Source organism: Globicephala melas, chromosome 14 (genome assembly GCF_963455315.2).
Source record: "Globicephala melas chromosome 14, mGloMel1.2, whole genome shotgun sequence".
Taxonomy (NCBI): Eukaryota; Metazoa; Chordata; class Mammalia; order Artiodactyla; family Delphinidae; genus Globicephala; species Globicephala melas.
Window position 1 is genome coordinate 77,650,433 of NC_083327.1, and position 13,034 is coordinate 77,663,466.

A 13,034-nucleotide genomic window follows, 5' to 3' on the forward strand; every position below is an offset into this window, starting at 1 on the left:
TAGGGGACAGCTCTGATTGTGATGAGATTGTCCCACTCTATCTCAGATTTCCTAGGAGACACATTAATTAAAGCAATTCTCCCTCCTCATGAACTGAAACTTTATGGAGGCCAAGTGAACCTCCCCCACCTTCATCCTGTCACACACCCAATCTGTACCTTCCCCTGGAGAAAAAAAGAGTGACAGCAAAAAAATAAGAGGCAGAAATAGCATCACAACCCTGGTAAGGTTGTCTGAACATTTTTAGAAAATTCCAAACAGTACAGACACAGTAAATCACCAATGGCTTAGAAAGACGTGACATGACAGATCTTGCTATAACCACAGGGAGAGAAATACCATCAAATAAAAACTTTCTAAATGTAAATGCTTAAAGCCTTACACCAATGCATGAGCTAAAGTACCACATGACAGACAAGGAGAAGAATTAAAAGTAGATATACATCATTGCTTACACGTCTACTCAGACCATCGTTCATGAAGAAGCACCTTAACAGATATTAAAGATATCCCTGTTATGATTGATGGGGAGTGTAGTGTAGACAGGACACAGCACACTTAATGAGCTTCATGTCAACTCCCCTCCATCTCGGGCCACGTCATGGGAAAACCATGAAATCAGAGTATGGCAGGAAGAACTATTCCCTCTTCTCTTTCACCACTATCATCAACACACTCACCGATGTTGCGATTTGACAAACAGAGAGCATGCAACAAAGAACAAGAGCTCAGACTCTGGGATGAGATCAATCTAGACTGAATTTCATTTCTGTGACCTCTAATACTGACCATGCTTCCTCATATTTAAAATGTAAATAATAACATAAACTTTGCCATTTTTGACCCAATGAAATAATGTAAAGTCCTTTACATTAATTTTATTGCCCTTCAGACAGTCCTCACTATAAGGTAGCTTTCCTACCATCAGCATAAACAAAAGAGCATACTTCCACTGGTCCACTTAGGACATTTTAGGCACGGGAAGGTGTAGAGAATAAGCGGGAAAGAGGAGATCAGAAAATTCCAAATATGCTTATTAAGCAATCTAAAATGAATGGTTTTTTTAATTAAGCTAAAAAACATTTATTGTCAACTATATGACAGAAATCATCTCTATTTTTCAAATTCCTAAGCGTACCGAACAAAAGTGTCATAAAAGAGGGGAGATACTTTACAGGATTAGTCATAATTGGAATTAATTTAATGTATTTATTAACTATATACACTGTATTGATGTCCATTTAGTTGCAGAGAGAGAGAAAGAGAGCTCAAGCTTTTTATCTAGGGATCTTGAAGCCAAGGCAACAACAGTTACTAATCTCTGATATGTATCCCCGAGTCCCTAAGGACATATCTGATTATTAAAAATGGACATGCAGAGCCCATGATATAATCATAAGGGAGTTATGAATTGTTAAGTCTCAAATAAGGACTTCTAAAAAAATCTTTTTATTGGAAGTTGTACACAAAAGAAGGGAAATAAAGTAGATACTAGCACCTTACCACCTACTTTCCAGAAATGAAATTTGTACAGATTTCACTAAAGGTCTCTGTCTTAGCTTATGCTGCTATTTTTAAAAAATACCACAGACTGGGTGGCTTAAATAACAAACATTTAGATCTCACAGTTCTGGAGGCTGGGAAGTCCAAGATCAAGGTACTGGCACATCTGGTGTCTCATGAGAGCCCACTTCCCAGTTTGCAGACAGCTGTGTTCTCATTGTATTTTCACATGGCAGAGGGAGAGAACCCTGGCCTCTTAACCCCCTTATAAGGGCACTAATCCCACTGATGAGGGCTCTGCCTCCATGACCTAATGACCTCTCATAGGCCCCACTTCCATCACATTGGGGATTTAGACTTCAACATATGAATTTTGGGGAGACACAAACCTTCAGTCCATAGCAATTTTCATTAGTCTTCAGTAACTTCTCTGAAACCTCAATACCATGTAACGGATTTTGGATCATTCTAGGTCTAGAACTGTCATGGAATAGGGCACACAGCAGAGAGCTTTTGAGGAACCCCAGGAGACCCATGTGACAGATGATGGACCTCAATTCAGAATCATGGTCCTACTCTTCACTACATTTCTGCAGTGATTTGTAGAATAAATCTCTCAATCTTCCTAAACCTGCTTTATTTTCTTAATAAAGTAAAATGAATGGTTCTCATGGTCTTGTCTCAGAGAAAGTCATGAGCACATACAGAGCAATTTTAGAGGGAGATTCTAATAGATCAGAGGAGTGAAGATGGATGGGGGAGGAGAGCACAGCTTTGGTTGTTCCTGCTGTGCCTTCTGCTAAGACCGGAGTACAGTGTGCTCAAGCCCCGCACAGCCCCTAAACCTGCAGGTTCTGAAAACCTGCCCCGAAACGTTAGCTTTCTAAAGCTCTGTAGTGAAACCAGGGTAAGCATTCAGGTCCACGACACTCAGCTGACAAATAAGAAGAGAACTGGTTTTATAAGCGATGCTGTCAGGCTCCGTGGGTTGGAGAAAATGGGAGTCCGGATGGGTGGGTTTTCTTGGCAGGCTCCTAAATAAGAGGTGTGGAAAGCTCCTGTTGTTCAATTCTTTCCAAAACTAGGGAGAAGCAGGACTCAAGGGAACACCTTGAGAGAATGTCTGAGGGGTTTCTTATTTCATCGGAACCAATGTTCCCATCCCTGAAGTTTACCAGGATCTGCAAGCCACACGTTTGTATCTGTCCCTGTGCTGATCTCTCACTGGAAATGTATTTTTGGCTCCAATTCAAATTCATTGGGTGCCTAGAAAGAGATATTATTTGTTATAAAGCCATGCCAAGATTGCTTCCAGCCTAAACGCTTCTTTTTCTAAACCCAGGGACCCGTGTTTAGGATGTCTTCAGATAAAAAGTGACAAAGATTAAAGAAATACAGACCTGATGCTGCATAATTTAAAATTATATTGATACAATTTTTTCAGAAACCCTTTTTTAAGATATCCAAAGTTTCTAAATCCAAGTTTCTAAATGCATTAGGCTGAGTTTATCTCTCAACATCTTTGGGGAAAGTGTGATGTCTGTTAATCCCCTCTTCTGCTTCCCTAGCTCAGCACTTAGAAATACGTAAACTACCCCCTTGGAAGCCCATTACAAGATAGGCCTTCCCTCTGCCTCACTTCTCCAGCGACTGGGGAGGAGCTAAGAATGTAGGGCTAATAACTATGATATAGTAATGCACCTGCAAGAGGAAGTTTTCTATAATAAAGACATACTTATTTCTGTACAGGGGAGAGTGTTACTGTTTAGCTTAGAGAATGTTCTGAAAGGTCTTATCTTAAATGTAGATAAAGGAAAAATGAGTGCACAAAACAAATTCAGGCTTCCAAAGATTTTAGTGACTTTTTTGGGGGGAAACCTGGTGAACACATAAAGCAAGATGTGAAATACCATCATGGGTTTTTAGAACTGGTTAAAGGACAGAAACTAAAGGACAGAAATCAATGGTGATTTCTCAGGTTCAGACAAAGTTAATAGCTACTGCCTTAAGAATCTGATCATACTTAATCCTCTGGTGCTAATTTTCTTCAATATATTTATTAACAACCTGGAAGTGCAAAATGTGCTGATAAAAAATAATTACACAGCCTGTCAAGGCTAGCAGAAATTGTGGGGCAGGCAGAAATAAGTCACAAAGATGGCCAGGGAAAGAAATTCAGCTTAGATAAGGAAAAGTAATGCTACGCTGGAAATCATTTTCAATAATCTTTCCAAAAATCCCTTAAACTGAATAAGAGATGTTAGAGGGATGCCATTACATGGAGCAAAAGCACAGGTCCCCCTTTATTCTAAGAACCAAGTTCAGTTTTAGCCAGATCAGTTTAAACAAGACACAGCAGAATTCAGGAAGAGCCTGAAAAGGATGACCCAAGTAATAACCAGAAAAAAAAAAAGAAAGCCTGAACATGCTGTTCTGGGGAGAGATGTTAACACATAATAAGTTCAACATGGTCTGCCTTGACTCCAAGAACTGGAGTGAATAATTGGAAACAATTGCTATACCTTAGCTGTACCACGGATGATTCATGATTCATTGTAAAAATAGCTATTCTGAAATATTATCTCCCCAACCTGTGCCTTCAAAATGGGTCAATTAATTCAAAGCTCCTCAATTAGCAAACTTAAAAGACTTATCTATTAATAAGTACAAGTCATCAGCAGAAAGGGGAAAGGGTTCAAAGCTAAGCAATGGAAATTTTGCCCTGTGTTTTCATCTCATTCTTCCTCCATTCCCACACTTCTGGGGACTTATGGGATCCGTCATAAAGGACAAGGATCAAGTGCTCTGCTTTCCTACCTGCCAAATATTATTTAACTTCTTTCAGATTTAGTTTTTGACCCTCTGACTTTCCAATTTAGAGGACTGGGCCATGGTTCTGTTTTTAGAACAGAGAGAGAAAACAGAGAAACTATAGATGTATGAGTAGAACTAAGCACTTCTGCACTTAAAAATCTGTCATGGGGAGGCAATTATAAGATGACAAAATAAAGATAACACTGCCTCTTTCTTTTCCTTTCTATAACCCAAAAACAAGGGTGTGGGGGGGGGGGACCAAAAGAAATACTGTGTTTTCCATGAAAATAGAACTTAGAACCCAAGCCAAAATATATATATTTTTAAAAATACCTGCCAAGTGCAGGGAAAATTGCACTGGAGTGAAGGGGGACACCAAGAGAGGATGCCTGCTCCCATCCGTCTAAAAGGACTTCTCCAAAGTAGTCTGCAAAACAGCTGTGCAGAGCCTGCCAAGGTGGGAGCCCTGGTAGGTGGCCACGCACTTAAGGTTGGGGCCTGATGGGCTGTGGCTGGAGTGTGGAGGGACCATGGGAAGCCAGCTCTTGCATGGTCTCAGAATCACTGCGCAGCATGGGATGTCCCAACCTTTGAAATTTTTTGGAGTAACGTGACTGTATTCATTTTCTCGGGCTGCTATAACAAAGCACCACAGATTGGGTGGCATGAACAACAGAAACATATTGGCTCATGGTTCTGGAGGCTCAAAGTCCAAGATGAACGTGTCATCAGAATGGGTTCTCTCTGAAAGTACCTGGGAAGGCTCTGTTCCCTGCCTCTCTCATACCTTCTGGTGGTTGCTGGTCATCCTTGGAGCTCCTTGGCTTGTACAGGCATCACTCCAGTCTCTGCCTCTGTCTTCACACGGTTTCTCCTCTACGTGTGTTTGTCTCTGTGTCTCTGATCTTCTCACAAGGACACTAGTCATATTGGATTAAGGGTCTACTCTACTCCAGTATGACCTCATATTAACTCATTACATCTGCAATGAACTTACTTCCTAATAAGGTCACACTCTGAGGTTCCAGGAAGTACATGAATTTGGGGGAACATTGTTCATCCTAATACCAAGACCCAGGATAGCTGGTACCTTCAGGCCTCTGGCAGAAGCAACAGAAAAATGGACAAAAATGTTATCATCCCATGCCTTATATTATTACTCATATTGAAAGGAGAACCTTCACCCAGTAACAATTGATACAGATCAAAATTATTGAGTTCCTAGGCTCAAATAAAAGAAAAAAAGAATCTTTCTTTAGTGTACTCAAGCTAAATAAATACATAAAATAATCAAGCACCCGTAAGTGTTAAAAAATAAGAATAAAAATTAGCTTCAGACCTCTCTACTGAAGCATTCAGAACAAGGCATACAAGTTCACAGGGAGAGAAAGCATGATTCAAGAATTTATGCCTCACGATAATATTACTTAAAAAGAAAAGCAACTTGCACAGAATATAATACTAATAACACTTTGAAAAGAGTTAACAGAGGATTGGAATACAATTCAGCAAAAATGAGCAGAGTTTAAAATGTTCCTACTCTTCAACCCCTTTGAATCCACTCCTAAGCATATAAAGTTACACATGTAACAGTGAGCAGCTTAACAAATGTTCAAGGAAGCATTGTTTATCCAGACCCCATACTGGAAACAACCTAAATATTCGTCAACAGGAGATTGTGTTATATTTCTGGAGTTGGCAAACTGTGTTTATAAAGGGCCAGACAGTAAATATTTTCAGCTTTGTAGGTCATATTGGTCTCTACCTCCACTACTCAACTCTGCTGTTCTAAAAAGCAGTCAAAAACCATTCGTAAACAAACAGGCATGGCTATGTACCAATAAAACTTTATTTACAATATCAGCTGATAGGCTAGATTTGGGGAACCCCTCATACATAAGGATACAACAAAAAATAAATTGAAGAACGCACAAAATACAAATTGGAAGGATGCACACTAAAACTGGAAGACACCTTTAAGGAAAAAAAAAAAGATGAATAAAGAAGTTGTAGTTAAAGGATGGTCAGAAAAAATACTTAAGCCAGTGAATTTCTTTCAAATTCAGATGCAGGTATTCAGTACAAACAATTGGCTACTTGCAAAAGCACATACGGTCATGAATTTTCCTATAGATTGAACCCAAAGACAATACCCACATTATTGATGAAAATGTCAAAATAATACTTAACGCCCTATACCCAGCAGAAAGATATTTTAATTTTCCAATATTCCACATTCTCCATAAAAAAAATTCTTTTTTTAAAAAAAAGAACAGTTTTTAACCTGAGAAAATAATTTTAAACTAAAATAATTTATTTTCTCAAAATATTTTAATAAATTTGAAAACAAATACTTAAGGGGACGGGAATTCTAGTTGCAACAAGTCAGAAATTTCCCTATTACATTAAAAAATAAGCTCCTCAATATTTTTTCTCCATAGCCCCACCACACAGTAAAACTCCTGTTAATTCTCTAACACAGGGGTCCCCAACCCCCGGGCCATGAACCATACCGGTCTGTGGCCTGTTAGGAACCAGGCCACATAGCTGGAGGTGAGCGGTGGGCGAGCGAGCGAAGCTTCATCTGCCGCTCCCCATCACTTCCCGTCACTCGCATTACCGCCTGAACCATCCCCCCGTGGAAAAATTGTCTTCAACAAAACGGGTCCCTGGTGCCAAAAAGGTTGGGGACCTCTGCTCTAACAGACCTTTCACTTGCTCCATTTCTGGATGCTGAAACCACCCACATGTGCAAAGGAGATGGGGAGGAATCCCATATTTATCAACTTCTGGAAAATTAGATTCAAAACTTGATGCATGAATAATTATCTACTGAGTAACTGTCTGGTTCTTTGCCCACTCATGGCTGAGGATGAGGAATATATAACTCTACAAATGGCAAACGAAGTATGTGGAGAAGTGTTTGGTGATCAGAAATGTAGAGGGAGGTGAAGGAATTACCAGAGGTAGTGGTATAAAAACAACAATAACAGGAACTGAGCCATGATAGGTGTACAAACTGATACTCAGAGGTGCCAAATAATTTGTCCATAGGTCACACCCAAAAATGTGGTAGATCCAGGATTCATATCCTAGTTGGCGAACCCCAAAATGAGTGTTTATACGTAAGTAGAGTTTGCCATATTGTAGAAGGCTAGAGCACGTTCTTTATGAGAATCCTGCTTTAGGACAAGGAAATATCATGACTGTGTATTTTCTGGACTGTGAAGGAAGGGGCTGATGATTCAAGAACAATCAACCATCACTTAATGATTATCCACTATGAGTGTAGCACTTTATCAAGTCCTGGACAGAAACAGAGCAAATCCAAGTAAAAAGAGCTGATAATCAAGAACATTGCACACGTAACAGATGTCATCACTAAATAGCTGTTGAATTAATGGATTGATGAATGAGTGAATGCCAAGGTCAATCTTGTGACCCTGGGTTGGACACTAAGTTTACTAGAATAGTCACGTACATACATGAAGGTATCACACCCGCCATTTGGAAGAAGAAAGCTCCAAAGTGTTTACTGAAGGCTCTCTCCTCTCTCTCTCTCTCTTTCTCTCTCTCTCTTTCTCTCTCTCTCTCTCTCACACACACACACACCCCAGAGAGATGCTTCTTGACTCCCTTAGACACAAGTCCTGCCCTAGACTTGGCAAACTGCCTTTTCTGCCCACCCCACAGGATTGAGCATCTGAAGTGAAGTGGAAAATAAAGGCTGAAATGAAGCCATATTTGGGCACAAACCTTGAGAGATGAAAAGAAGAGAGGCAGGCAAGCCCAGTTAGAGAGTCTTAAATATAAAGTGTTATCATACAGAGTGGAGAAGATGGGTGAGCTACAGCTCTGTGAACAAACTCCAGGTGTTCAGCGCTTCTCCCCCTTCCTCCTCCCTTTCTCCCTCGCTTAGACTAAGAAGAGGAGATACCTTACAAGTCTTTTCAGTGTGTTTGGGTGGTATTACTTCCTGTCACTGACAGACACACATTGTACTGATGCTCCCGCACGGACAGGAGGAAGATGGGGAATCCTAAGCTTCATTCTTCACCACTGTGGTGGCCGGGGCTGCAATCACATTTTCCTACAAAGTAACCTCAACTAAGAGATCAAGAGAATGATGCCTCCCATTCAGGTCAAGAAAGATGCTCTAGGAATAAGCTGGAAGTGTTCCTGTTTGTTGTACTCATCCTGGAAAGGCGTTCCGTTGTCAAATGTTGGCCAGGAAAGAGAGAAGTAAAAAGAGATGGAAAGAGAGTTGAGGAAATGCAGACATTCATTATGGTGAAGGCTCTGGAAGACAACGTGAATGTGCCTTCCACTCACCAGAAGATTCAGGAGGAAAGGCTTCTTATAATTCCACAGCCCAGTGCTGACAGCATATTTTCAGCATGAGGTACATTAGCAAATAAGGAAAAACATCCCCCGAGCCTCTAATAACATTTATTTCATGCATCATTTCCTCCGAGGAATAGGAGGCCATGTATTTTTTTATTCCTAGTGTGTCCTGTCTACGAAATAATGGCCAAACTCACCTGTTTCCTTCTGTGTATCTTACAACCCTCCTTGAGATTCGTTTGTCTTTCTCCAGCTTCTCTTCTTTCTCTGCACTCTACACCATGCAAGTCTAAATAAAAGGGATACAGATATTAACGACAAGCCAGATTTACTGAATCTGTATGTCTTGGGCAAGACATCTCAAATCTTTTATGGAAGAAGGCAGAGTGAGAATCCAGAATAAATAAATCAAATGGCCTATGTGGCCTAAACTGGAATTAGTACAAAGAAGCAACAACGTGAGTGATTCCCAAGCGTTACCAGTGCTATCAGTCCTAAGCACCCACCAGGTCCTCTAGGCTTTCTACTGACCAGAGTTAGTCTGGGTCTAAACATGCTCCTGGGCCCAGCCGCACAGAATATCCAGCGGAGAAAAGGTTCTTCTTGGCCCTAGGATGAGGATACTATACTACAAGGCCCATGCTGGGTGATTAACAGAGTAATTCCAAATTCTGACTTCCCTTTTCTTCACTTCATCACCAAACCCATGGGCCTTAATTCCTCCAACTCCTACCAGGGCCTATTCTGGAAAGAAAATGGCAAAGTTGATCTTTGCACACAATCTGAAAATTCCTCTTCCCCCAACCCTTAGCCTCATAATACAATAAGCCACCACCAAACTCCCAGCCAGAACAGGCAGTGGAAGGGCCTGCCTAGTCCCAGAACAGACCTCACCCAGCTCTATCTGAACCTCCTCCAGGGAAACGACAAAGCTGGGTGCCACATATGCTCCAAGCTACAAAGCTTTGAACTGTAATAATGACATAGAAAAATGGTTGTGATAAAATGTTAAATGTAAAACAGAATATGGAACTGTGTCTACATTACAGTTATAACCACATAAAAATGTATTCATCTGGTAAGAGAACAGAGAACACGAAGAGATGAAAATGGCCATTTACTGCAGTGGTGAATCACAGGCAAAGATTTTCTTTCATTTCAATTTTCATTAACATATTATGTTATTTGTGTGACAAGGAAAATAAATGAAATGTCTGATCATGTCAAGTTGCATGCTACAGTTAGCACTGTAAGCTGAACTTGCAGTTCAGTTTCCTCAAACCTACAAATACACTGACGATACAATGAGCTCACCACAGTATCAGTCCTGCAAATATGGCTACAGAGATAACTGAACAAACCTTCTTACCTGGGTCATTCCTTCATACTGTCCCACCTGGCAGCTCTCAAGGAATTTGTAAGCTTTTGAGCAGTTGAGGAAAAAGATAACCATACTACCTTAGCCCCAAATTTATACCAGAACAAAGGTATTTGTCTTCTGCTGCCTTTTCAACCCACCAGAAAAATGTCAAGTCTTTCATGAGTGGGTGTAGGGGTATCATGCCATAACATCATCATTTATTAATTTTGCCCAGATTTAGTTAAAGGTATGTGAAGTTCTAAACTACTGACAACTTTAAATCAATTTAAGAAATTCTTGAATATTTTATTATCACGTGTTCAGAATGGCACCCAAAACTGCAAGGGACCTGAAAGAAATAAAAGGAAAAAGGTCCCTGTTCGTGGCAATATCAACCAGAGAGACTCAATTTGGGTGTGGGGACCGTAGTCACAGAAGATTCAAAGGAGGTGAACTGTGTTGTACAAGATCCATTGTTTCCCACATTATGCCTGTGTAAGGCTGGGTCACTTTTGTCCCTTAAGAACCCATTCTCAAAGAGAGGGGAAGATGGCGGAAGAGTGAAACGTGGAGATCACCTGCCTCCTCACAGATACACCAGAAATACATCTACACGTGGAACAACTCCTACAGAACACCTACTGAACGCTGGCAGAAGACCTCAGACCTCCCATAAGGCAAGAAACTCCCCACGTACCTGCACCAGTGGGAGGGAGCTGTGAAGGAGGAAAGGTCTCCACACACTAGGAAGCCCCTTCGCGGGTGGAGACTGCGGGTGGCGGAGGGGGGAAGCTTCGGAGCCACAGAGGAGAGCACAGCAACAGGGAAGGCAAAGTGGAGAGATTCCCGCACAGAGGATCAGGGCCGACCGGCACTCACCTGCTCGAGACGCTTGTCTGCTTACCCGCCGGGGTGGGCGGGGCCGGAGCTGAGGCTCGGGCTTCCGTCGGAGAGCAGGGAGAAGACCTGGGGTTGGCGGCGTGAACACAGCCTGCAGGGGGTCGGTGCACCACGGCCAGCCGGGAGGGAATCCGGGGAAAAGTCTGGAGCTGCCGAAGAGGCAAGAGACTTTTTCTTCCCTCTTTGTTTCCTGGTGCGCGAGGAGAGGGAATTAAGGGCGCTGCTTAAAGGAGCTCCAGAGACAGGCGCGAGCCGCGGCTAAAAGCGTGGATCCCAGAGACGGGTGGGAGACGCTAAGGCTGCTGCTGCCGCCACCAAGAAGCCTGTGTGCGAGCACAGGTCACTCTCCACACCCCCCTTCCAGGGAGCCTGTGCAGCCCGCCACTGCCAGGGTCCCGGGATCCAGTGACAACTCCCCCGGGAGAACGCACAGCACGCCTCAGGCTGGTGCAACGTCACGCAGGCCTCTGCCGCCGCAGGCCCGCCCCGCACTCCGTGCCCCTCCCTCCCCCCCGGGCCTGAGTGAGCCAGAGCCCCCGAATCAGCGGCTCCTTTAACCCTGTCCTGTCTGAGTGAAGAACAGACGCCCTCCGGCGACCTACACGCAGAGGCGGGGCCAAATCCAAAGCTGAGCCCCGGGAGCTGTGAGAACAAAGAAGAGAAAGGGAAATCTCTTCCAGCAGCCTCAGGAGCAGCGGATTAAAGCTCCACAATCAACTTGATGTACCTGCATCTGTGGAATACATGAATAGACAACGAACCATGCCAGATTTAGGAGGTGGACTTTGACAGCAAGATTTATGATTTTTTCCCCTTTTCCTCTTTTTGTGAGTGTGTATGTGGATGCTTCTGTGTGAGATTTTGTCTGTATGGCTTTGCTTCCACCATTTGTCCTAGGGTTCTATCTGTCCGTTTTTTTGTTTGTTTTTTTTTAAATTTTTTTCTTAATAATTATTTTTTTATTTTAATAACTTTATTATATTTTATCTTACTTTATTTTATTTTACTTTATCTTCTTTCTTGCTTTCTTTTTTCCTTCCTTCCCTCCTTCCTTCCTTCCTCCCTCCCTCCCTCCTTTCTTTCTTTCTTTCTTTCTTCTTCTACTAATTCTTTCTTTCTACTTTTTCTCCCTTTTATTCTGAGCCATGTGGATGAAAGGCTCTTGGTGCTGCAGCCAGGAGTCAGTGCTGTGCCTCTGAGGTGGGAGAGCCAACTTCAGGACACTGGTCCACAAGAGACCTCCCAGCTCCACATAATATCAAACGGCGGAAATCTCCCAGAGATCTCCATCTCAACACCAGCCCCCAGCTTCACTCAACGACCAGCAAGCTACAGTGCTGGACACCCTATGCCAAACAACTAGCAAGACAGGAACACAACCCCACCCATTAGCAGAGAGGCTGCCCAAAATCATAATAAGTCCACAGACACCCCAAAACACACCACCAGACGTGGACCTGCCCACCAGAAAGACAAGATCCAGCCTCATCCACCAGAACACAGGCACTAGTCCCCTCCACCAGGAAGCCTACACAACCCACTGAACCAACCTTAGCCACTGGGGACAGACACCAAAAACAACGGGAACTACGAACCTGCAACCTGCAAAAAGGAGACCCCAAAAAAAGGAAGATAAGCAAAATGAGAAGACAGAAAAACACAGAGCAGATGAAGGAGCAAGATAAAAACCCACCAGACCTAACAAATGAAGAGGAAATAGGCAGTCTACCTGAAAAAGAATTCAGAATAATGATAGTAAAGATGATCCAAAATCTTGGAAATAGAATAGACAAAATGCAAGAAACATTTAACAAGGACCTAGAAGAACTAAAGATGAGACAAACAATGATGAACAACACAATAAATGAAATTAAAAATACTCTAGATGGGATCAATAGCAGAATAACTGAGGCAGAAGAACGGATAAGTGACCTGGAAGATAAAATAGTGGAAATAACTACTGCAGAGCAGAATAAAGAGAAAAGAATGAAAAGAACTGAGGACAGTCTCAGAGACCTCTGGGACAACATTAAACACACCAACATTCGAATTATAGGGGTTCCAGAAGAAGAAGAGAAAAAGAAAGGGACTGAGAAAATATTTGAAGAGATTA

General features: G+C 42.2%; 1 protein-coding gene across 1 annotated transcript in view; it reads right to left on the minus strand.

Annotated features, from left to right (window-relative positions):
- Positions 1-8,356: 8,356 nt before the first annotated feature.
- The window catches only part of LOC132593353 (uncharacterized), a 320,494-nt gene continuing 315,816 nt past the window's right edge, over positions 8,357-13,034 (minus strand). Inside the window, exons 5-7 of the mRNA XM_060283528.1 lie at positions 10,901-11,070; positions 8,859-8,950; positions 8,357-8,407 (exon numbers count right to left, since the gene is read on the minus strand). Of these exons, the coding sequence (XP_060139511.1) occupies positions 8,357-8,407; positions 8,859-8,950; positions 10,901-11,070 (313 nt within the window). The remainder of the gene's footprint in view (positions 8,408-8,858; positions 8,951-10,900; positions 11,071-13,034) is intronic.